Source organism: Crocuta crocuta, unplaced genomic scaffold (genome assembly GCF_008692635.1).
Source record: "Crocuta crocuta isolate KB4526 unplaced genomic scaffold, BGI_CrCroc_1.0 scaffold216, whole genome shotgun sequence".
NCBI classification, from domain to species: Eukaryota; Metazoa; Chordata; class Mammalia; order Carnivora; family Hyaenidae; genus Crocuta; species Crocuta crocuta.
This window is the reverse complement of record NW_027531504.1, coordinates 8228032-8255453: the sequence shown is the minus strand read 5'-3', so window position 1 is coordinate 8255453 and position 27422 is coordinate 8228032. Positions and strand designations below refer to the sequence as shown.

Genomic DNA, 27422 nt, shown 5'->3' with positions numbered 1-27422 from the left:
TGGGCTCAAGCCCTACATTAGGCTCTGTACTGACAGCATGGACCCTGCTTGAGATGCTCCCTCCCCTCTCTTTGGCCCTCCCCAGCTTGCGTTCTCTGTCAAATAAATAAACTTTAAAAATAAATGAATAAATAAATAAATATAATTAGAAAAGTGGTTATTACCTACTGATAGTCTGTTTTACTATTTTCTCATTTAGATAATTATAGCTCTTATTGGACAATTCTTCTAAAAAAGCAACTATAAATTATTTCAATTTGAAAATGCATTAACCCAAATTTTTTAAGTTTCTCTAAAACTACATATGAGCAACTTATCAAAACTATTAGCTTTGTGTTCCAAAGACATAATTACCCAAATATAAGTAACTAGTAAGCCTGCGTAGTAACCAATACATAGTAATAACTAACAGTTGATTAGTGCTTTTAGTTTATAAATATAATTTGTTATTCTTTTTTTTCAAAACATCACAAAATGCCATGAGGCAAGTGTTTTATTAATAACATCTCTACTTTTCTAATGAACCAACAAGCCAAAATAATTTGCTTGTGGTCACACAGGTAATAAGTTATATACTGGGACATGAACTGAGATCTTTGTCAAATCATGCTAACTTACTTTTACTACAATAGCAACCCATCTCTTGGGTAAATCGGACGGTATTTGTCAAAAAACCCCCACATAATATTTAAAAAGGACTAAAAATAACCAGAATGAAGAGGCATTTAAATAAAGTACTTAGCAATATTTAGAAAGATAAAAGTGAGTTTTAGAAATAGAACGCATTTGGGGCACCTGGGTGGCTCAGTCGGGTAAGCGCCCAACTCTTAATTTCAGCCCAGGTCATGATCTCATGGTTTGTGAGTTTGAGCCCCACATCAGACTCTGTGCTGACAGTGTGGAGCCTGCTTGAGATTCTCTCTCTCCCTCTCTCTCTCTCTCCCCCTACCCTTCTCATGGACTCTCTCTCTCCCTCTCTCAAAATAAATAAACTTAAAAACAAAAACAAATGAAAATAGAAAATAGAACACATTTGACATGCTTACTTGTTCCTGTAAGGTATGGTTTTTTTCTTGTAACTGGTTAAGAACAGCAGTCTCTCCTTCACCAGCCTGAATTTTTGCATAAAGATCTTCTCTTTCTTTTTCTAGTAAGGAAATATTTTCTTTACTCTTCTGTAATAAGGCTTCAAGGTTCTGGATCTTTTGGTCCTTATCGCCAATTTGACGTAATACTTGTTCTAAATCATTCTGTAAAGAAGTGAAAACTACTACCTTAACAATAGAGAACTTAAAAGTTACTCCTCAAACAGAAAATGACTGATCATACATTTTACAACTCAAACTGAGTCTTACATTTTTTTACTACTCGTTACATTTTAACATGGCAAACTTAAATAATAAGAACTATGTATTTAATGATATAAATCTATATTATTGATAATAAACAAGAATTTAACCAAAAAAACCCTTCAAATAGCCACATTCTTATTCTAGCACTCTGACCTCACTACCCAGTACTCTTCTTGTTTAATCCATTTCAGACACGTGGGACTCTCCTTATTCCTTAATCACACCAGGCATACTCCCACCTCAGGGCCTCTGCAATAATTGCTTCTTCTGTCTAGAATACCTATCCCACAAGGTCACATGGCTCATTCCCTCTCCTTCAAACATTTGTTCGAGGGGTGCCTGGGTGGCTCAGTTGGTTAAGCACCCAGTTCTTGATCTCAGCTCAGGTCACGATCTCATGATTTGTTGGAACAAGCCCCACTGACAGCGCAGGGCCTGCTTGGGATCCTCTCTCCCTCTCTCTGTCTGCCCCTCTTGCACTGGTACACACTCTCTATCAAAATAAATAAATAAACTTACAAACAAAAAAAAGTTTGTTCAAATGTCACCTATTCAATCAGGCCTAACCTGACCATGACATTTAAAATTGTAGCCTTTCCCAATATTCCTTCTCCTGAATGTTCTGTTTTTCTTTCCATAGCACTTCTCTTTTATCACAATAAATAATTTATTTATTTTTCATGTTTATCTACTTTCCTCCACCTCACTACAATATATGCTACACGAAGGTGAGGATTTCTGTCTGTTTTATTCACTGATATATCCAAGACACAAATGGTCTAAGACATATGTTGAATGAACAGAAAAATAAAGGACTGCCCTCTAACACACGCACACGCATGAAGGCTCACTTAGATACCCTGAGGGGAATCTTCTATCGATACATCAAGGGATCCCTCTTTCTTTACTTCACCAAGGGCCTTGGTGTTACACAGAGCACGGTGCATCCGCCCATATCCAGAACAATGTGCATTGACATTCTGGAGCTGTCCGACCCACGTTCTTTGGCTCTGCCTCACTTTTCCCTAGGACCAGGCCCTAACAAGCCCCTCTGCAAACCTTACAGTGCCCCACACCACCCTGCTCAGACAGAGTCAGCAACCACCGGTACTGGTGCTCTCAACAGTGTGCGCCAGTAGGACACCACTGGAGATCACTTCCAAACATGCTTCTCCTCTCTCTATGTTTCAATCACAAAATGATGAAAGGCAACCTACCTCTCTGCTCTCATTCTCTACTCTTAACACTAATGACCCCTCTTCTCCACATCCCATTCATCTTGGAACCACAGCTCCAGGCCTAAGTTTTTTTTCCAGAACAGTCACTATATTTCCAAGTCAGAGCGGAAATTGTTAGTTCACCCTTTATAGCTGCTGATTCCCCCTCAACACTCTCAGATACATAAGGACCATTCCACTGGGCAGGGGAGATTGACTTCTTCCTGGTTTTTCACCACCATAACTCTACCCCTCATGTAAAAGCTTCATGTTGCTTTGGGAAGTATGTCATTCATTTATTCTATCCTCTAGTCTGTGTTGCTATTATCTATAAATCCCTACCTCATTCACTGAAGACTTGAGACCTGATTTAGTCTTTCTCTCAATCCCAATTTCTGCCAATTTCCTGGGAAATACAAAATACACAGAGAATTAAGAGCATAGCCTCAACATTCATATCATCTTAATTCCTGGACCTGTACTCATTCTATTCATTCACTCACATGTAGGATCTTGGAATCACTTCAAATTGTTCCGGATGAAAATTTTCAATTGTCCTACTTTGTGACCACAACTTCCTGACCATCTTCCAATTTCATGACCTCACTTCTGCTCTTCAATGTAATGCCAAAGAGACACTGACCTCAATTTTCTTCTGATTTATATAGCATATGCCTCATTTCTCTTCCTGAAACTCATATATGGATATGAACTAACCTTAACTATCCTCTCAACTGTTCAACCTTCTCCATTTCCTCTCACCTCCAAATTCCCAATACAGCCACCCCAAAAAGGCCCAATTCTAGATCAGTGTTGAAATCTGCTTACTCCATACCTTCATTTCTAAGCACTGTTAGAGCAAAATCATAAACCTTCAGAGATTGGTGCCACAGCAAATTTCTAGACTGTGACCTCCATTATATACTTAGAATCATCTTGTCAAATCTTTTCACTTGAGTAAGGTTCTCACCCTCAAACATTCCCTTCAATAACTACTTAAAAGCTTCAAGAGGCACATGGGTGGCTCAGTCAGTTAAGAAATCGACTTTGGCTCAGGTCATGATCTTGTAGATCATGAGCTCAAGCCCTGCATTAGGCTCTGCACTGGTTGTGTGGAGCCTGCTTGGAATTCTCTCTCTCTCTGCCCCTACCCCACTTTCGCTCTCCCTCTCAAAATAAATAAATAAACTAAAAACTAAAAATAAAATCTTCAATATTCCCTCTAAATTCTTAATCTCTGCCTGCCTCCCATTCAACTATCTCCAACTTTATCCATAAAAAAAAAAAAAGGAGGGAGGGTTCTTCAGGGATGATGTACCTTGATCTTCCACTCTCTTATCTATAAAGATAGACAGATAAATCAATATTTACTTCCCTTCCTCAAGCTTCAAAGAATATCCTGCAGAGAATAAGTTTAAATTTACCACCACCCATTGTATCAGTGACCTCACAGCTTACCAATACCTTATTCCTTTAGTCACCTCTCCTTCAATATCCTCAAATTATTCCCTCTCTCCCACACTGTCCCAGGCTATAACCATGTTCAGGTATCTCTTGTTTTCAAAACACTTTGCAGTGTTTTGAAACATTTCTGTGCAGTCTTTATACAATTCATATTTAAATTTCAAAAGGAATTCAAATTTACTTTTGCAAATCCCTCATCTCCCATTTACTCACCAAAAATCAGCCTTTCATCTCTATCACTTTATTGCAATTATGTTTAAAAAGGTCACTAACATCCTTAATATACAAGAATATATATTTATAATCTATAATTATAGCTTAATATAATGGACACTTTTCACTTATCATACTTGGCATCCCTACTACACATGCACATTTGAAGTTGCGGATTACTCTGAACTTCTGACTCTCCACCTCCTTTGGCTTCCACTTGGCAGGTTCTCCTTAATTACTCTGATCATGGTCTTTCTTTGGGGTGCTCTTCCTCCAATCATCCACCCTGTTAAGTGCTAATGTTTCCCAAAAGTCTTCTGTTACCAGTAGTCTGTTCTCCTCACTACAACTCCCTCCCTGGCTGATCACATCTATTCTAATAGTTCCATGTTCCTCATGTATACTGTGATGTTTCTCACAGCTTTAAATGAATGTATACCATAGGTACCTCAGCAACATCCAAAACTGAACTCACAACACTGCCCAATGAAATGGCCATTTGTCTCACATTCACTAACAAAGTTAATGACACCTCCATTTACTAGGTACTCAGTGTTATTAGTATGGAAGTCATTCACTTTCTCTCTCATTCCCTACAACTATGAAGTCCTACTTTTTTTTTTTTTCTTTTACTGCCCAGGCATTATTCATATTTGCCCTATAACATCTTTAACAATTGCTTGAACACCATTATTATTTTTCACCTAAATTACTGCATATATTAGTCTTTTAACTGATCACCTCCTTCAAAATATTCCCCCTGAAATCCACCTTTCATACAACCACAGGAATAACTTATTTAAAAATCAAATCTGGGCAGCACATGGGTGGCTCAGTCGGTTAAGCGTCTGACTCTTATTTTCGGCTCAGGTCATGATCTCACAGTTTGTGAGCTCGAGCCCCACATCGGGTTCAGTGCTGACCATGTGGAGCCTGCCTGGGAGTCTCTCCCTCTCTCTCTGCCCCTCCCCCATGCTCTGTCTCTTTCTAAATACTTTTTAAAAAAATAATCAAATCTGGCTATGGCACTTCTATCTTGAGACCTTTAATATTTTTCTATCTTCAAGGACAAATGTCACACAAGACCTTCTATAAACTCACCCATGTCTAATGCTCCAGCCTTTTCTCCAATCTCTAAACTACACTTTAAGCTCCAGCAAAACCTAACAGTTTAGTCATATCAGCTTCAGTATCCTTGCCCTTTTAACTCCTTAACTTGGGAGTACGATCCTTACTCTGACCATCTTCACAACCCAGTAACATCTACACATGCTCTAAAACTCAGATTGTCACTTTTAAGAAGTTTCCAATGACTGCTCTTTTCCAGACTGAGTTAGAGAACTGTCCTCTGTGCAACCAAAATAATTTTATAAACGTATCTACCTAGAACGACACTGATTACACCTCTTTAAATTAGTTTTTAGGACTTTTGAAATTTCCATAATGACAGACTTTGCCTGGTCTCTTGCCATCTTTTTCTTATTCTTCCCCAGGGAATGAGAGTTTAACTAATTGAAAGTTTGGAATAAGGAACTAAGCATGCTTAACTCAGCCCCTTGCTCTCCCCTCAGTCTAAGAAACAACCTGCCTATAAGAAGTTGAATGCCTGTCATTTCCAGCTTTGTCTGTAACTGGATGAATAAACTCAATGCTGGGGCACACTATAAAAAAAACACTTGGGAGCTCCTGGGCGGCTCAGTCAGTTAAGCATCTGACTTCGGCTCATAATATCAGTTTGTGAGTTTAAGCAACATCGGGCTCCATGCTTACAGTGCAGAGCCTGCTTGAACTTTTCTCTCTTTCTCTCTCTCCCTATGCCTCTCCCTCATGTGTGTGCACCTCTCTCTCTCCCTCAAAATAAATAAATAAACTTAAAAAAAAAAGCACATGACTGCAGATCTATGCTAAATTGTCTACCTCAGTCTTAATACTCTATTTCTTTGCTACTCTTTATAGTAAAACTCCTACAGTTTTCTATATTCATTGTATCAAACTTCTCTCTTCCCATTTTCTCTTGAACCCCTTCCATCAGACTTTCATCCCTACTTCTCTCTCCAAGTTGCTCTGGCCAATGTCATCAATGACCTCCATGCTGCCAAATCCAATAGGATTCTCAGTCTTCATCTTGCTTGACTTCCATCTTCCTAACTATCCAGGCCAGACTTCTTTGAATCATCCTTGACTTGTCTCTATCTATATCCCACATCAATATATCAGTAAATGTGTCAGCTTCACTTTTAAAATATATGTAGAATCTGACCATTTCTCACTACTTGCTGTGTTTCCAGTCTGATCCAAGCTGTATCATCTCTTTATCTGGATCACTATAGCGGTTTCTTAGCTAATTTCTTTGCTTGTACTCATGTGTCCCTACAGTCTACTCTCAATACAGCAGCCAGAGTAATCCTGTGAAATTATAAGTCATGTTATAATGTTACTCCTGTGCTCAGAACCCTGCAATGATTTCTCCTATCACTCCCAGTAAAATCCTTAAACTTATCTGTGAGGCTTGACATCTTCCTACTCTGTGATCTCCAGGACTCTGTGACCCTCTAACCCTCTCATCTCTCACACCACTCCCGTCACCAGCTTCCCGACAGTCCTTCGACATGCTCCTGCCTCCAGGCTTTTTAGTGTATGTATATCCCTCTCTCTGATACCCACATGCCTCACACTCTCCATTCCTCTGGGTCTTTCATCTTCTCAGAGAGGTCTTCCCCGGCAACCCTAACACCGCAGTCCCACCTCCTGCTCCCCAGGTAATTCCTAATCCCCATCCCTTTGTCACTTCCATAGGACTGACTGCCATCTAACACACCACACATTTTGCCCATTTGCCTTGGCTATTGTTGGTCTCCCTCACTAAACGCCACGAGAACAGACAGCTTTGTCTGTTTCATTTGCTGTCATATCCACAAAGTCACGTCCTTGGCTAAGAGTAGATACTAGTACATATTTGTTAACTGAATAAATGAAAGAAAAAGTACATGAATATAATAGTTTTATCTCTATCCATCTGACTCCTATTCCATTCTCCAAACTCAGAAGGGGAAGAGACCTATTACTTACAGCCTCCTTTAAATAACTCCAACATTGTTTCCGTGTGCACATCATTAGACTGCCATTTTCTAGAAGGCAAGCACTGTCTTATTCACCTCTTTACTTTCAGTGCTCACCACAGTGCCTGACATAGAGTACTCAATAATATTCAACGAGTTAATGAAAGACTGAAGGAATAAATAAATCTCAAAAGAGGGCACCTTCTCCCCCTCACTGTTAACAAAACAAAAATTTACTTCTTCCAAACTTCTAGGCAATGCTATAGAATCTGTATAAATTTAACCTAATCACTTATATTTTCTATGCCTACAATTCCAATGTTCCTATGATAGTTCTGAAGCAGGGAAAGACAAGACTAACAAATACTAAGTTCTACCATAGAAAATACAAAATGTTCCTTTTTACGGGGCTAACTAAATCAGGAAATTTGTACTTGTTTTAATTTTTCAAATAAGGTACTTTTAAAAATAATAAATAATTTATTGTGCATACATACTTTAATAAATTTTAAATATTTTATATAAATAAATGCAGTTACAATAATAAATCTAGCTATATAATTTTAAAATAGAAAACTTCAACATAGTAATCAAAAGACTTTCTACTCATCCAAACACTGAAAATTATCAAAACCCTTCAAGTAAAGTTTTTTGCATTATCTCGTTTTACCACCACAAAAGGATAATGATCTACTTAGTTCCTGTTTAAAAGGCTCATAATCTGAATAATATTTACCTGGGCTTCTCGAAGTTTTGCTGTAGTGCTTTGCTGGAGAGCTTGTTGTTCTTGATGCTGTTGCTTTGTTTTATCTAATTGATGTTGCAATTCTGTAGAATTTGTTACTTTTTCCTTCAACTAAAAAAAAAACCAAAAACGTAAACTGTCAGTTGACAGCTTAAAGGCAGAATGCAATCATTCCTGAATATCTGGCATTACTTCAATTCTCTAAATTTGCGAGTCTGAAGCAAAAACCTAATTCAGTCAATATATAAAATCAACTTTAAAAGCAATATCTCATTACTTATAGAATCTTAATCTCATGATTATGAAACTATTCCCTAGGAATAGACTCTCATCCTAAGAACACAATTCTTTCTCTAGGTTGCCATTTAGTTTTTATTATTGCTTTTTTATTTATTACTTTTTTCTATACTAATATGATAAAGGAATTAATTACATACAAATTTTTTGTAACAACAATCTAAGTCACAGTATCAATTATTTGTTTTATTTTTTTCCAAAACAATCATAATTATTGCTTATTGGGAAAAAAAATGGGACCATCTACCATGTGCAAGACTTCGGGTCTAGAAGAAAATCCTAGCTTGATGAAGCCAGATGTAGCTTGATAAAACTACAGATTTAAACTCTCAGTGTTTGTTCAATTCTAGTAAAAGACATAATTCAATGATAACTTTAACCAAATAATACTTACCAATTTGGGCAACCACACCTTTAATTAGAACAGCATTCAATCTTATTATGCTTTAATTCACAGTGAAAATCCTTAAGTGCAAACTCAAAGTTTTATGCACCAAATATGTGTCATTAATGATCCTTACCAATTGTGTTCATTTTTCACTGTTTTATTGGGAAGTTGTCCTTCCTGGATAGGAAGTCTCTTCCTTCCCAGCAGCCTATTAAAGGTTCACTCCCAGAATCTTTCTTGCCTAAAGCTAAAAGAGTAGTCTTCTTAACATATTTTAGTTGAGAACTTTAGAGAATACAGTCACAACAAAATGACCTATATATGGTTAATAATAAATAGGATGTTTCTATTGGGGAGAAGTAAATGTCAAAATAGTTTTTTTAAATGTTCAATTACAGTTCCTGACAATAAAAAAAAAAATTGAACCATAATGAATATTTAAGATGCCTCAAATCTATCAATAAACTAACATAAACTCACTTAGCTTACCTGTTCTTCTAAACGAGAAAGTTTGAGTTGTAGATCAGCCACTTGTTGTTCTTTATCCATCAACTTTTCACTTGAAAGCTGTCTCTGCTCCTTCAGCCTACCATGAGCTTCACCTAGTTGGCGCTCTGTCTCCAGAAGTTTGCTATGTAACTTTAAAAAAGAAAAAGAAGTATATGTAGTATGTATGTATAAACACACACTCATCACCACTTTCTAAATAATGTTTTCCTTTTAAATCTTAATTTTCATATACTTTGGGGGAACCTAAGATCCAGTCGAATTTTCACAGAAATTATGATGGATCACATAAAACTGCGATTAAGCATCAGTTTTGGGAGTTTTTGTTCTCTTAAAAATATAGTGAACCAAAGGCTCTTTTTTGAACTTGAGTGTTACAATCACTTGAGGAACTTAAAATAATAAAATGAAATTTAAAAATCAAGACACTCAGGGGTGCCTGGGTGGCTCAGGTGGTTAAGCGTCCAACTTTGGCTCACATCATGATCTCGTGGTTTGTGAGTTCAAGCTCCACATTAATGTACAGTAATGTATAGAACTGTCAAATCTCTATGCTGTACATGCACCAAAAAGTAATATGAAAGGATCTCCTGATATCATTGTTAATACACAGATAATCAGACTCTTCCCATATAAGTTGAGATTTAATACATTTGAGCTAAAGCCTAGAAATCCATATTTTCATAACAAGAATCCGATTATACTGAGTTTCAGGACACTTTATAAATCACTTACTGAAAAGTAACAATTTAAAAAGCAGTAGTGTTCAATCTCAACAGCATAGTACAATTACAGGGAAAATGTTTAAATATGCCAATGCCTAGGACTATGCCAGAGATCAGGATTCAACAGGACCAGGGGTAAGGCCTTGAAAATGGTAATTTTTTAAATCTCCCTAGGTGATTTTTATGTGCAGACAGAATTGAGCGTCAACTGAATTAAAGAAAACTATTGCTCTGAAGTGAAGATTTACTAACGGAGTGAAATACATACTATAAATAACTTTTTCATTCATTATGGTACAATTCCTGGTAAATCCTTGATCTTTAACTTAAAACGAATCTCAAATCAAGGCTGTCCAAGGATGGGAATAAGCCAACATCACTTAAACAATGATGCCTATACTATTTTAGTGTAAACATGTCAAAGAAGAAGAGGTTAAATCAAGAGTAAAAATAATATACATTGGAATTATTAATAGAATGATCTGCTCTAAAGTCACACTTTAAGATATATATGTATATACTCTATAATAAATTCACTTTGCAAACCTATATATAATATATAATTCTTTATTCATTTTACTCCTAACACTTATGTGCCAACAATAAAATTACAATATTAAATGTAAATATTAACTAACTTAATCCTTATACATATAGCCTCATGAAGAAGACTCCATTATTATTTATTAGAGATAAGGAAACTGAGGCACAAGTTAAACAATGTGCCTGAGATCACATGGCTTATAAGCCTTATAACTGGAAGCCAGGCAGCCACTATGCTATTCAAAACATATGTTAGATAATTTTTAAAACTTAAAATGATGACCTCTAATCCTCCAATTACAGAACATCAATATTCGCACATCTGTGGCTACTCAGAGAAGTGGTCATAAACACAAACATGAAGAATACAGGCTGCTGTGTTTTCAGGTCATTTGATGACAATTGCCAGCTGTCTACTTTTGTTACTACTGAAATGGGTGCTGAGGATACAGTGGAGAGCAAAACAAACACAATTCATGCTTACACTCTTTGAGGGTATGAATACAGGCTTGAGGTAGGATTCACTTCCATTCTTCCAATAAATATTTGCTGAAAGACCTAAGTATAGAGGCTGACATTATAAAATAAAACAAATTCCTCACATTAAGGAATGTGGGAATTGCAGTCCAATGGGAATGGCAGACAATATGCAAGTAAACATAAACTAATTATATAACATAAAGTGTTCTAAAGAAGAATATAGGGGCTCCTGGGTGGCTCAGTCAGTTGAGTGTCCAACTCTTGATTTTGGCTCAGATCATGATCTCATGGGTTCACGAGATAGAGCCCCATGATGGGCTTCGTGCTGACAGCCCGGAGCCTGTTTGCAATTCTCACTCTCCTTCTGTCTCTGCCCCTCTCCCACTCACACCCTCTCAAGATAAATACATAAACTTAGAAAAAAGAAGAAGAATATAAAGCCAGCTGAAATAAAGAAGAGGTCCAGAATATATGGAAAATAAGCTACTTAAATAGAGAAGGCCTGGAAGTCTTCATTTAAGAAATGACACCTGAGCCAGCCTTGAGAAGTCAAGAACATGCTAAGAAAAAAAAATGGGCAAAGGACCTAAAGCAAGAGAGTGCTTAAAGCATTGGTGTGTTTGAGGACTAAAAGGAGATTAACATAGTTTCACAGTGGTAGGAGAGGAGTTCAAATACATAGTGTGGGCCATACTACATGCAGACTCACATGCCAAAGTAAGACATCTGGATTCAATTCAAAGTGTAATTCAAAGCCATTGGAGGGTGGTAAGCAGAGGAATAAAGTAGTATCCTTCATGTTTTAAAAAGAGGTCTCTGGCTTCTGCATGGAGAATAGATTAATGAGGTCACTAGAAGGAAAACTTTAAGAAGGCTAATACAGTGGCCCAGGTGAGTAATGATGGTGGCTTAAATAAGAGTGGTAACAGTATAGGGACACCTGGGTGGCTCAGTCGGTTAAGTGTCTGACTTTAGCTTAGGTCATAATCTTGTGGCTCATGGGTTTGGGCCCTGCATTGGGTTCTGCGCTGACAGTGTGGACCCTGCTTGGGATTCTCTCTCTCTTTCCCTCTCTGCCCCTCCCCCGCTTGTGCCCGCTCTCTCCTTCTCTCCCTCCCTCTCTCTTTCTCTCTCTCTCTCTCTCTCTCTCTGTCAAAACAAATAAACTTAAAAAAAAGAAAAAAGAGGTAGCAGTATAGATGAAGAGAAGTGGGACAGATTTGAGACACACTTTGAAGGTAGAATGCAAACAGCAGGCTAAAAGAAGATAAATGGTATCACTTCAAGGTCTTAAGGATGACCTCTTTCTTTATTATAAAACTGTGACTAAACCAACTAATCACATGTTCAAGTTTTTGTATAAAAATATGTTTGAGTAGGTTCTCAAATTCCTGATGCCCCTCCTCCCTGACAACCAAATAAAGCCCAAATTCCTCGGCCTGCTATTCAACACCCTACACAATAAGGTTCCAAGTGCTCTTTCCAGTCACAATAGTCCACTCCTATTACACACACCCCATCTTAAGAGGAAATCGGTGCCCCTTCCTGGTTCTTATAATACTTTGCTGACACTAGTTTATTCTCACTAATCCTTCTGCCCAGAAGATTCTCCAACCTTCAGACTGCCACTTGTCAATACCTATCCAAGATCATAATTTCATGCACCACCTCTATCTCACACAAAGCTTTTCCTGATTACATAACTGAATAAAATAATTACATAAATGAAGTGCTATGGGAGAAGAAACCAGAAGAGGAACTCTGCCAAATTCCCATCATATATGGGATCGTTTTATTATAATCCTCACATTCTTTGGTACAGGACAGTACTTGCCTTATCCTCAATGGATTTACATAATCATTTAAGGTAAGTACTGTTTCTTTTTTCAGTTCTCTATCTCCCAACAAATAAAACATAATGTCTTTTAGAAACCATAAGTGCCCAATTTATTGATCTGAAATGAACATTAAAAATCTAAGTTACCCACTAAAATCTCTGCTGATTAACATGCAGTGTGCCAGGTAGTGAATATAAAAAATAAGTAAGACATGGTCTTTGCACCCAAGGAGTACAGAGTCTAGTGAAGAAAGACACATAAGTTATGATAATATTCTATACCGTGGTAAGTAATGCTTAAGCCACCTTTGAGGGGTCAGGTGGCAAAGTTCAGGAAAGGATTTCTATAGAAGAGTGACAAGTAAAGTGGCCGTGTGTTCATCAAGGAGAAGAGCAATAGCAAAAACATCTCAGGCCAAGAAGAAAGAAGGACTGATGCCATGAAAGCAAGTATCACTGCCATATTTAAGTGAAAATTCCTGAATATTATCAAAAAAGTGGCTAAGGACTTTAATGTCTCCCAAATTTCCATTTTCAACTGCTTTTTAATGTTATCTATAAGAAATAATAAGAATACAGAACTTAAAATTTAAGTTAATGGCAAAGTCAAAACTTGAATTAATCAAGTTACTGATGACTCTGATAGGTATTATTTACTTATAAAAATATTAGGGCTAATTTGTTTTTTTCTTTTAAAATATCTAATTTTGAGGCTCCTGGGTGGCTCAGTCAGTTAAGCATCCTACTCTTGGTTTTGGCTCAAGTCATGATCTCACGATTTGTGGGATCGAGTCCTGAGTCAGGCTCTTTGCTGTTCACACAGTGCCTGCTTGGAATTCTCCTTCTCCCTCTCTCTCTGCCACTCCTCCCTCACGTATGCACATGTGATAAATAAATATTTATCTCTCAAATAAACTTTAAAATAACTAAAATATCTAATTTTTAAATTATTGATTTCATCATAATTATATTTTAAAAATTTAGTAACAAAAAAAGATATTCTTTAAAGAATAATCAACAATGTAAATTAACTATACTAACTAATACATGCTGAGTACCATGTAACAGGTATCATCTTAACCAATTTATAGGTATTAATTCATCAACACTTCACAGCAATACTATATGATGGGTGCTAACGTTTTTTTTCTCATTAAGGAAAACTGAAATTAAAGGAAATGAGATCTGACTCAATACTACAGGTTGTTATAAAAACTAAGAGTTAATTTTTTAAATGACTTTTTTTAATGAACCATGCTATGATCAAATAACTACCAAGCATACAAGAAACCACAGGAGGAATTCCAATAAGTAAAAGTAACCTCTCTTACTTGATTAATTTCACTTTGGAGTTGTAACCCGTGCTGCTCTTTTTCTTCTCTCTGCTGCTGTAGCTGTTTAAATTCAGCCTTCAGATGCTGGTACTTGGTCTCTACTTCTGATAATTCTTCCTTGAGCTTCTGTGTAGCCTCACCCTTCTCACCTAGCTCTGCCTGTATTCTCTGCAGCGAGGTTTCAGATGCAGATAATCTTGACTGAAGCTGTTGACAATCGAGGTCTTTTTGATGAAGGCTTGCTTGTATATTCTTTTTACTCACACATTCTTCATTATGTTTCTCCTCTAACTGAGTACACTCCAGTTCTTTCTTATGAAGCTTTTCAGTCAAGTTCTGAAATATCAATGAAACAATTTCCTTAATATTTATAATTATTCTAATTATTCAAACAATCTTTACAACAGTACCATCAAAATTAGCCAAAAGTGCAAATATAAAAACAGTTAAAAAAAGGACTAAATTTTACATAATAACTTATTTTATTATTGGCCCATTGCACTACGCTCTACTACACTCTAATATAAGAATTACCAACTGAATTTTGTCCTAAAATGAAACACTAAAATCTACTAGACTCTTTAGGGTATATAACATGTATATTCTCTCATTTGAGTTAAATATTAAAACTACTTTCTATCTTTGAGGTGCCTGGGTGGCTCAGTCAGTAAGTGTCAAACTCTTGACTCTGGCTCAGATCATGAACTCACGGGTGGCCTTGAGCCCTGTGGCAGGGTCTGCATTGTCTGTGTAGAACTTGCTTAGGATCCTTATCTCTCCTCTCTCTCCGCTCCTCCCCTGCTCATGCACTTGTGTGCTCTCTCTCTCTCTCTGTCTCTCAAAATAAATAAATAAACATTAACAAAAAAACCTACCTTCTATCAACAAACATTACTTTGAATAACAATATACTAGAGCGATTCTGATTTGAGGTGTTGTAATTTCATAGTTGAAAGTACGTAACAATACCACCTAGCTCTAGTATGCAGACCCTGCTGATGCTTTTTTTTTTTTTACTCTTCTTGATAAAGACCATTTTTAAGAGTCACAAGTTTAAGATTAACTCAAATTTCTTTTGAGGTGTATAAAAATAGTGATCTAAACATAATTTACCTACCTTATGTTATTTTAATCAATACTATCAGGTACAAAATATAAAAAATGACACCTCCAATCAAAGATCTGGATCAACCAGCCTGATCGAATGTTGAAATCTAGTCTCAGTGGAGTTGTTACAATTAATATTGAACATTTTAAATCAATATGCTTACATATAAGACCTGAATCAGAACTCTGACTCAATTCTGCAAGAACAATAGCTAGGATAAGAAGCTACTATAAGCATCTGACAAGTCAGTCTGTGGGCACTGATTATACTCACGTTTTATACGCAGTGTGCTAGAAGGGGATAATACAGAAATAGCAGAGGACAATCAAAGCCTCTGGTCTCTAAACAGACTATAATCTAAATGAAATACACACATAAAAAAGAAAAACCTTTCTAAGAAAGTTAAAACATAACTCTCAAGCAAAAATGAATTAATACAGGGGTGCCTAGGTGGCTCAGTTGGTTTTGGCTCAGGTCACGATTTCATGGTTCATGAGTTTGAGCCAACCATTGGACTCTGTGCTGACAGTGTGGGGCCTGCTTGGGATTCTCTCTCCCTCTCTCTCTGCCCCTCCCACTCTCTTCGTCTCTCAATAAATAAATAAATAAATAAATAAATAAACTTAAAAAATGAATACAAAAACTGTGTTAGATATAAGTGAATACTTTTTTTTTTTTTACGAACTAAACAAAGTCAGATGGGGCTAACTGCTAAGTTACAATCACCTGAAAATAAAGTTTGAGCTTAGTAAAGTGGTGACAGGAGTTAAATAATCAGTATGCATGACTCATGAATGTCATTCAAAAGACACAAAAATTTATATAAAAAGACACAAGGGAACAGGAGACAAGTGAGATGCGTGTGGGGAAAGAGCAAACACTATTACCTCAAGGGGAGTAATAAATCTAGGTCCCAAAGTAGGAAAGTTAGCAGTAAAGGTTCTTAAACACCTGAGAAAAGGTACATTAATGTATATTATCAAGTAGGAATACACTACAGAAAAAGCAATGTCCAGAAAGATGTTATATGGTAAAAAAAAAAAAAACAAGATAAGAGACAAAGGTAAGAACAACCAGAAGCTTACAGCAAAATTAGCCAAGAGATGTGTGCCTTGACCAATCAACAGAAACAAAGAAAGAGTAAGAGTCAAATGACCAGAGGGAAAAAAACAACTTTTGAGTTAAACTATAGGTTAAAAAAACTCTTTTTATAAACATTTCTTTGTGTTACTGGCTAGTAACTCCAGACCTCTCTTGATGTAATTTTACACTTATTTCTTTTAAGAAATTATATTTATTTTGGACTTTGTATGTTAAATTAAGGTTATTCATTGATGTACAACTGTGTTGCACCTTTTTACATTTCCCCCCATTCTGACCCTGACATCTCCCCTTCCCTACTCATAGCTGTGCTGCATCTTTTTTTTTTTTAATGTTTTTTATTTATTTCTAGGAGAGAGAGAGAGAGAGAGTGTGAGCAGGGGAGGGTCAGAGAGAGAGGGAGTCACAGACTGAAACAGGCTCCAGGCTCTGAGCTGGCAGTCAGCACAGAGCCTGACGCGGGGCTCGAACCCACGAACCGTGAGATCATGACCTGAGCGAAAGTCGGACGCTTAACCGACTAAGCCACCCAGGCGCCCCTGTGCTGCATCTTTTTAAAGAAAATTCTAAGTTACTGAACTTCATGAAAGCCAACATGCTCACATACTAAGAATGTGGGCAGGATATAATTTTAAAACATGATGCACCCACAAATGTATGGCCAACTAATCTTTGACAAAGCAGGAAAGAATATTCAATGGAATAAAGACAGTCTCTTCAGCAAGTGGTGCTGGGAAAACTGGACAGTGACATGCAGAAAAATGAACCTGGATGACTTTCTTACACCATACACATAAACTCAAAGTGGACAAAAGACCTAAATGTAAGGCAGGAAGCCACCAAAATCCTCAAGAAGAAAGCAGGCAAAAACCTCTTTGACCTTGGCCACAGTAACTTCTTATTCAACACATCTCCGGAGGCAAGGGAAACGAAAGCAAAAATGAACTATTGGGACCTCATCAAAATAAAAAGCTACTGCACAATGAAGGGAACAATCAGCAATACTAAAAGGCAACTGACAGAATGGAAGAAGATATTTGCAAATGACATATCAGATAAAGGGTCAGTATCCAAAATCTGTAAAGAACTTATCAAACTCAACCCCCAAAAAGCAAATAATCTAGTGAAGAAATGGGCTAAAGACATGAACAGACACTTCAAAGAAGACATCCAGATGGCCAACAGACACATGAAACAATGCTCAATATCACTAATCATCAGAGAAATACAAATCAAAACCACAAAAAGATACCACCTCACACCCGTCAGAATGGCTAAAATTAGGCTAAAATTAGCAACACAGGCAACAACAGATGTTGGCAAGTATACAGAGAAAGAGGATCTCTTTTGCACCTCTGGTGGGAATGCAAACTGCTGCTGCCAATCTGGAAAACAGTATGGAGGTTCTTCAAAAAATTAAGAATAGAACTACACTATGACCGAGCAACTGCACTACTAGGTTATCTATCCAAGGGATACAGGTATGCTGTTTCAAAGAGGCACATGCATCCCAGTGTTTATAGCAGTACTATCAACAAGAGCCAAAGTATGGAAAGAGCCCAAATGTCCATCGATGGATGAATGGATAAAGAAGATGGGGTGTGTGTATATATATGTATACACACACACACACACACACACAATGGAGTATGACTCAGCAATCAAAAAGAATGAAATCTTGCCATTTGCAACTCCATGGATGGAACTGGAGGGTATTATGCCAAGTGAAATTAGTGAAAAACAATTATCATATGACTTCATTCATACGAGGACTTTAAGACACAAAACATAATCATAAGGGAAAGGAAGCAAAAATAATATAGAAACAGGGAGGGGGATAAAAACGTAAGTGACACTTGAATATGAAGAACAGAGGGTTACTGGTGGGGTTTTGGGAGGGTTTATGAGCTAAATGGGGAAGGGGCATTAAGGAATCTACTCCTGAAATCGTTGTTGCACTATATGCTAACTAATTTGGATGTAAATTTTAAAAAAATTAAAAAAATTTTAAAGTCAAAAAACTAAATAAAACATGATGCAAAAACTTAACGCTAGTATTAAGTTAGCCAGTCTTCTCCATGGGCTTATGGTGTAACCAAATATTCCCACCAATTATATACAGATGACCCCTCAGACAGCTTCAAGAAGTCTTTTAAGACTTTTAAGAAGTCACATAACAATTATACACTTTAAAATTCACTTGTCCTAAAAATTTAATCAGAATCTACCTGGGTCTATGGCACAGATGAAAGATAATTAAATTTTCTTTAACAAAACCTCAACAACTTTCTTTTCAAAAGATCAAATCTAGGGGCACCTGAGTGACTCAGTCAGTTAAGCAACCAACTCTTGATCTCAGCTCATGATCTCACAGTTCATGGGATCAAGCCCTGAGTTGGTATCTGTGCTGACAGCACAGAGCCTGCTTGAGATTCTCTCTCCCACTCTCTTTGCTCCTCTCCCACTCACACACACACACACTCTCTCAAAATGAATAAATTAAAAAATATATTCTTAAAAATAACCCACTCACACTACATAATTGTTACATGCAGAAAGGTAATATTTAGTATTATATATTTTCATTCTTACTATGGTCTTCTCATTAAATCTGAAGCAAAACATTATAGTGAATACATGGTTTTTGAAGATTGATTTAAGTATAATGGGAGTCTTTAAAGAAGATAATAATTGCACTTTCACATCTCCATATTAATTCTTAAAACACAGTACAGACTACATCATGACCTCCACTCTCTGGATGAGGATGTGAGAGCTGAAAGAACCTGCCACGACTTAGCCAAGTGGTAGCATCACATATATAATTCCAAGTCCAGTAAATTGTCACAACACAATTTAGACACTCAGTAAGTCAATTCATGCTCCCCCCAAAATATCCCATTCAAGTTTAAATTCCAAAATGATTGCTAAGCCTAACTCATAACATAATTGTCATTTGGGTAAGCAAAATCCCTTCCTTCCAAATATGCCATCCTCTGGATTTCCTCACCAATTGTTCTCTCAACAGATTTTCTTACAAAGATAATTTCCCTATATTAGACTCCAGTTTTCCCTTGTTCCTTGCCGAGGTAATGAGAATGAATGCAAAAGGATGGCATTTTTTTAGCTTACAAAGTAGTTTCAGGCATCTTGTTTCTTTTCTAAAACAGCTCAATGAAGAAAAACAAATTGAACTACTCTCCAACATCTTGTATTCTTTCGTGCTCTTATATGTTCCTATGCCTTCTGCGTATCTAATTTTCAAAATGAATTGCCATTAACCCTTCTGCCATGTGAAATGTTCCTTAGCATCCTTGAAGACTAAGCTAAAGAGTTATGTCTCCTACAAAAACCTTTCCTGTTTTTACTAGGCAGTAAGTTAGGAAAACTTCCACCTAGGTCTTGACTCAACCCTGTATCACAACATTTACCAAATAAAAACAAAAACAACAGTCACTGAGATGCTTACTAAAAGCCAGACACTGGTCCAAGCACTTAAATGTCTATTAATTCAAGACACATACCACTCCTAAGAGGCAAATGGGTAGAAGAGGAAACAAACTTGGAGAGGCTGTCACAGTCAGTCAGTGGCAAAGCTGGGATTTAGACATGTCTTTCACTGTTGTACTACACACACGGTTCCTCAGTGCACCACTCTGCAATACATACAGTGGTCACACCCAACACCAGAACTGATGCCATATCTGGCTCTTGCTTTGCTCTATGAGCACCTTATTACTAGGGCTACAGGAAAGGGAAAGTAATAAAGGATGGAAAGAGATGAGAGGTGAAACCCAAAAAATAACTCAGTCTCTTACAATGACCTATACTAGTAGCTTTAAATAAACATATGATTTTGTTTAGAATTTACATAAAAATAATTGAGTTTCAGAATTGTGTTTAAATGTTAGTGTATGAATGAATGAATGAATGAGTAAATAAATACAAGTATGATTCTTATTAGAAACTAAGAAGGAAGTTTTTCAATAATCCCCTTTTATTTTTAAGTTTTCAAAAGCAGTAATTACAAAACACTGGTCTACTGCTGAGGATATCTTGACATCAGTGCAAAAACAATTATTGTTTCCATTCATTATGTATTAAAATGTTGTCTATCCACCTTGATGCTGCTATGACCCACAAAAACTGTCCAAGGCATTTTATGTAATGGTCTTCCTAAGACCATATACAAAGATTTCCAAATTCAAAACACGTGGATATCAGCACTGTCAGTACGGCTAGCCAAGAACATGGGATGAGGAGAGGCAGGAGGGGCAAATAGTAAGAACAGTAAGAAAAGGCTGCATTTCTGCACTTACTTTAACTGGTGAGTACATCCTAAACAGGAAAACATTTTGGAAAAAAAATTAAGTATTACAGTGACATAAGGATTATTAAAATTAGTAGAAGATTCTCCTAATCCCTAAGCAACCATATTCCAGTTTTACCACACTAAATCATCTTGATGCTACATATTATCAAGTTCTCATAGTACTTCCTTTAACAATGGTGTGTGTGTGTGTGTACATACAATCTGTGCTTCATTATTTGAGCATACATTTCAGTCTATCAATGTCCAATCATGTCCTTTATTAATAGTTTAATGTTTCAAAATTATATAATAAATGACCCTGATCATAAACATTCACTTCATGTACACATCCTGGTCAATTTCCAAAAAGTAGAATGTCAATTTGTAAGAAATTAAAAATCAAACTGAGGGACAAAGATAAAACTAAATTGTACGTAGAGGTTTTCCATGTATAGCTTGACAGGAGAAAAAAGGGGGAAGGGAATGGACAGGTTTTCATAAAGCCACAGAAAAAGATCAAGTCAATATCAAGAGTTGATGGAGAAATGGACAACGGTAAATTGATAAAATTACTTCAGAAAATTGTTAGAGGTCACGTACTAAACTTGAACATGTGTAACCTACAATCCAGCAATTTCACTTGGGAGATATAACAAAGAAATTCTTAAACAAATGTATGAGATTGAATGTGAATGTTCACAGCTGCAATATTTGGAATAGCAAGGAAAAATAAAATCTATGTGAAAAAGTGGAAGTATGCATAGATCACTTCTGCTGCATACCAAAGAATAACAGAACTGTCACATGGAAGAGCATTTAGGGTCCTAAATTACAGGCTAAGCTAGTTGCTTTTTTTCTAAAACACCATTTTTACTGGAAAGAATAACAAACTATGATTATTCAGACTTGGTAGGAAAACACCCTATCACTTAAGAAGACAGAATTGATAGTATTTGTTTCCAATAATAAAATTCAAATTTTCAAATGATGCCCAGAATTTTGGAAAATGTGTATCCATCACCATGAGCTTGACACTTCCTCAAACTTAAAGCCTATTCAGAGACTGAGGGAGAGATTGACAAATGATACTGCTTTTATCTTATACAATGTAATGTGTCAAGATTTGGAAGATCTGCATAGCCAATATTTTCCACCTGACTAATGCATGATGTTATAAAATCATGCAGTGGAAAGATCCAGTCAAAGGGCAAGAAAACTAATAAATTTAATGTTACAAGTATACAAATAACATTGATATGGTTTCAAAATCTAGACTAACTAGCTATTGAGAAACTATGCCTTATCTAGTTTGGGCACAGTATCAAATAAAAATAGCTATAATTATCCAAAAAAGCTATTCAGAGATTCCTCTTCTTCCCGACTACATATCTACGTGAAATCCAATTTTCTTCATACCCTTCAACCATATCACAACAGATGAAATGTGAAAGCAGATGTGAGAATCCATCTGTCCTAATATTAAGCTAGACATTAAGGTTTGCAAAAATATAAAACATCACCACTATTTTTTGTTTTAGAAAACAGTCATCTTTCATATGAAATAGTATGATGTTAATTTTTAATAATTAATGTTTTAAAAATACAAATATATTTTTAAAATTTGTTTTAATTTCTAATAGTCTAAGTATCCATACATGTAACTCAAAAAATAAAAGCTCTTTGGCGTCCATAACAATTAAAAAAATGTTTAATGTTTACTTATATTTGCGAGAGAGAGACAGAGAGAGCGTGAGCAGGAGAGAGGCAGAGAGAGAGGGAGACACAGAATCCGAAGCAGGCTCCAGGCTCTGAGCTGTCATCATAGAGCGTGACACAGGGCTTAAACTCATGAGCCATGAGATCATGACCTGAGCCAAAGTTGGACGCTTAACCGACTGAGCCACCTAGGCGCCCCATGGGGTCCGTAACAATTCTGAAAAATATATAGCAGTCCTGAGATCAAGAGGTTTGAGAACTGCTGACCAAGGGCACAAGCAACAAATTACCCTAAAACTTAGCAGGTTAAAATTATATCTATTATCTCACAGTTTCTGAGGCTCAGGAATCCAGAAGCAGCTCAGCCCGTGGTGTAGCACCTAAGGGTGTGTCATGAGGTTGCTGTACTGCACGGTGGCCACAGCTATAGTCTCTGATGATGTGAAAAGAACTGCAGGATCTGCTTCTAAGCTCACTCACCTGGCTGCTGGCTGGAGGCTTGATGTTTCCAGCCAATTATACTTAATTCGTTTCCCCTCCATCATGTTCTTTTCTTTGGTTCTTCCCTTGCCATATTTCACCGAAATATTAGGTTCAACTTATTAAAAAGCAAAGCCAACAAATTCACCATACCACTGAATATAAGGGTTTATTTAGTGACTCCCTACTCCCACACAACCGAGAGAGTAAAGACATAGAAAAAAAGTACTAACCAATACTTGCCCTGCCCCCAAACTAAACATTATCTGTTGCTCATCTATAAAGAAACAAGGTGGAAAATAACAACGTTACAAAATAAAGAACAGGGCTGAAGGTCTCACATTCCTGATTTAAAACTTATTGATAGCTATAGTAGTCAGGGGCACCTGGGTGCCTCAGGTTAAGCGTCCGACTTCAGCTCAGGTCATGATCTCACAGACTGTGGGTTCAAGCCCCATGTAAGGCTCTGTGCTGACAGCTCAGAACCCAGAGCTTGCTACGGTTTCTGTCTCCTTCCCAATGTGCCCCTCCCCCACTTATTCTCTCTTTCTCTCTCTCAAAAATAAACATTAAAATAAATTTTTTTAAGCTACAGTAGTCAAAACAGTGTGGTATTAGCATGAAGACAGACATATAGACCAATATAAAAAGTAGAAAGCCCGTAAATAAACATTCACATACATGATCAAATGATTTTTAACAATGGTCCCAGGACCACAAAAAAGGACAGTCTTTTCAACAGATGGTGCAAGAGAAACTGCTTATCCATATGCAAAAGAATGAAGCTGAACTCCCACCTTACACTATGAAAGAAAATTAACTCAAAATGAATCAAAGACCTAAACACAAGACTAAAACTATAAAACCATTAGAAGAAAACAGGAGAAAAGCTTCCTGACATTGATTTGGCAATGATCTCTTAAATATGACACCAAAAGCACTAGCAACAAACGTAAAAATAGACACTAGATTACATCAAATCAAAAACTCTGCATCAAAGGTGTGATTGTAACTTATACTAAGAAATATACATTTGGTGTTCATCTCCATTTCTGGAATAGAGCTCCAAAACCCTTGGAATTTCCTAAGTAAAAAGAGTAACAAAGATGTTATCTGTTAGTCATAACAACCCCCTTTCAATCACTGAAGAGTTTATGTTAATGAGGTGATTTTTTTTTTTTTTAGAAACCCCTAAGGATGGGGGCTGGTTGTCATGGGAACCAACAAAAATTAAAGGGTTGGAACTTTAACCCCCTTCACCCCCACACACACCTCAGGAAGGGGAGAGGAGCTGGAGGTCAAATTAATCAGCAATGACCAATAAATTAATCAATCATGCCTACGTAGGGAGGCCTCAATAAAAACCCAAAAGGACAGAGTTTAGGGAGATGCTAGGTTGGTGAACACACAGAAAACACCCAGATTGAGCATGGAAGTCCCATGCCTTTTCCCATACATCTTACCCTATGGATCTCTTTAATCTAGCTAATCTTGAATTCTAATCTTTTAATGTTTATTTATTTGTTTGTTTGTTTTGAGAGAGAGAGAGAGAGAGAGCGCATGAGCGGGGTAGGGACAGAGAGAGAGGTAAGAGAGAGAATCTCAAATAGGCTCTGCACTGTCAGCACAGAGCCAGACACGGGGCTCGATCTTACGAACTGTGAAGTCACAACCCAAGCCTAAATCAAGAGTCAGAAGTTTAAGCAACTGAGCCACCCAGGTGCCCCTTGAATCTTTTAAAATAAACCAGTAATCTAGTAAGTAAAATGTTTTCCTGAGTCCTGTGAGTCATTCTAGCAAATTAATCCAATCTAAGGTGAGGGTTATGGGAACCTCCCATTTACAGCCAGAGCCATTTGGTGAGAAGGGCAGGTAACAAGCTGGTAAGCTGGAGCGGGGGGGGGGGACACAGTCCCTGTGGGATCTGACACTATCTCCAAGTAATGGCGGCAGAATTAGTTACACTGTCGGACACCCACTGGTGTCACAAAACTACTGCTGTGTGGCACACACACATCTGGTGTCAGCAGTAAAGGTGGAGTAGAGTATGGACAGTACAGACTCATGGGAGTGGTTTTTCCTCTACAAAAGGTGGTGGTGAATGCAGAGTTGTTCAGAGTATAGAATTTTAGTTCTGGAAGACAGAAAGGGCTTTAAAGATTGGTTCCATAACAATGTGAATGTCCTTTACACTTAAAAAAAACAAAAAACAAAACAGACTAAGTCACATTGTGCTCATGCCAATATATAAATAACATACACAAGATTAAAATTTAAGATATTTAAAACCAATTTACCACTATATGTAGTTTTTAAATTCTCACCTGATTCTTTTGTGTTAATTCATTAAGTGAACTTTTAAGTTTTTGGAGTTCCTGCACATATACAGCAACTTCCTGAGGGCCTTTGGCAAGTTCACTCCTTAGTTGGCTTATCGTGGCCTTAAAAAAAAAGAACAAAAGGAAGAAAAAAATTAGAGGACACTAAAATGGAAAAGAGAATGGAAGCATCCAAAGGTTTTAAAGTTACACAAATTTTTGTCACTGTTGTTGTTAAACTGATATAATACTTAGAAGTTTCAATTTAGTTCTTTTTCTTACCATCCCTACTGCCACCCCACATCATTTTCCGCTGAAAATTAATTTTTAAAATTTATCCAAAATGTACAACTTATTTAATAATGAATGAAATGAGTAGCTCGCATCCTACTTTATGTGTCTGAGTCAGCACCAAACTGTAAATCTGAATTTACTGGCTTTGAAACTCTATACTTTAATCCTTCTGAATTTAAGGAAGATATGCAAGTTACTGCCTACTCATTTCTATAGGATAGCCTTTCTTTTTACTTTAAAAACATGTTAAATAAATACAAACATACAATACAGAATCACCTTGGAAAGGTAGTGAATCATGTTTTTGATTGCAATGGAAAGTATCTGTCCAAAGAAGTTATATAGAATTTAAAAGATATAATTTCATTAAGCTGGGTCACTCCATGACCAGGTATAAAAGCTGGACATGAATTTGCTTTAATGCATTTTAATGAAATTAAGACAAAGGTTTGGTCATTTAAAAATAAGAGAAAATTAAGCAAAGTCTGAGAAATAAAAACTTCCTATACATAAAAGCTTCAATGACCAGAGAGACTAAGTACTGCTATTTATGTATGGTTTCCTGCAAGTGACATTAACAAAAGAACTTTCTATTTCTAATATTTATTCTTATATTGACTTCACTTGTTACATTCCTAAGGCTACATTTTCATTGTCTATAGTATTATTAGTATATAAATTTTATTGTGAAAGACGTTTTTAAAATTTTTCTTAATAAACAGATCAGTAGTTATCTACATCAAATATTGCAAATACATCTTCAAGGGAGAAACCTTAGAAGGCTACTGATTTATTTTGACAATAACGCCAAGAGATCTGCTACTCTTCTCCTGGAAACCCTTCCAGTATGTGTGGCACTTTTTTCTTTTTTAAAGGATTCTCTTTGGTGGTATATCTTCATCCAATACAGTGCATTGGTTTTACGTTTGGGAAAACCATCTAGTAAAGAACGTAAGTGATTGAACTGAATAATCAAACACTTGGGCTTATATTATTTTAATAACTGTAAGTTGATAAAACTAGTTTTTGGAGTGTTTTCCAAACTGGTTTAAAGTCAACTAAAAGAGGTTTCAAAAATGTTTTTACAAATAGCAGCATGTCTAATGCATCTTCCTGGCCTAATCTTTTAAGGAAAACAATGTAAATAAGCCATTTCTGATATACTGCAAGGCAATCTGTCACATTGCTTTACAGTTACAGCTTATACACAGGGTGTTTCAACATGTAACAACCAATATATAGATATAATATATGCCATATATATCATATACTTCAAAGAAGGAAATGTTCAAATATTCATTGTTTTTAACTATATTAATGTTAAAGGCATATCCTAATAATTTCTTTCTTAAACTGATCATGTAACCTTTTCATTGATACTGGGAGTTTATTTAAACTGCTATTCTTAACAACTTTGAATCTCAGGATCATTTTATATTAGTAACATTATGAATGTTCAGAGAAATATTAGGAACAGTTTGGCTATTTTAAATTACCCTGGTTTAATCATATAGCGTAAATGCCAACTTATCACAAAAGAAGATAAAATATCATATTTAAATCTCTACTTGTAAATATCTTATCACAGGATTTAGCATTAAAATGCTAAATATACACAAAATAAACAGAAATAATAGTGTATATTAAGATGCAAATTAGGAGTATGTTTTATTAAAATACCATGATTTCACAAGAAAGTTTATAAGATATAGTAAGCCAAGAATAACATCTGTCTTGCAAAATGTAAAGCAAATATACTCAACAATATCTCATTATATTTTGTAGTTTTGAAATATGTTCTTATAAATGGTTTTATATTTTAATACCTAAAGAACTAAACATTAGGTATTTTATCTTTTGTACACTAAATATGTATTTTTTAACTATTATTTTTTTGAAAGCAACCATTTGAAATTTTTTAGTTTACTCAAG

General features: G+C 36.2%; 2 protein-coding genes across 2 annotated transcripts in view; one reads left to right on the top strand and one right to left on the bottom strand.

Annotated features, from left to right (window-relative positions):
• The window catches only part of EEA1 (early endosome antigen 1), a 111772-nt gene that overhangs the window by 39754 nt on the left and 44596 nt on the right, over positions 1-27422 (bottom strand). The window contains exons 10-14 of the mRNA XM_077772187.1: positions 25203-25319; positions 14159-14497; positions 9225-9374; positions 8042-8161; positions 1047-1250 (exon numbers count right to left, since the gene is read on the bottom strand). Coding sequence (XP_077628313.1) covers positions 1047-1250; positions 8042-8161; positions 9225-9374; positions 14159-14497; positions 25203-25319 — 930 coding nt within the window. The remainder of the gene's footprint in view (positions 1-1046; positions 1251-8041; positions 8162-9224; positions 9375-14158; positions 14498-25202; positions 25320-27422) is intronic.
• The window catches only part of PLEKHG7 (pleckstrin homology and RhoGEF domain containing G7), a 116940-nt gene that overhangs the window by 73602 nt on the left and 15916 nt on the right, over positions 1-27422 (top strand).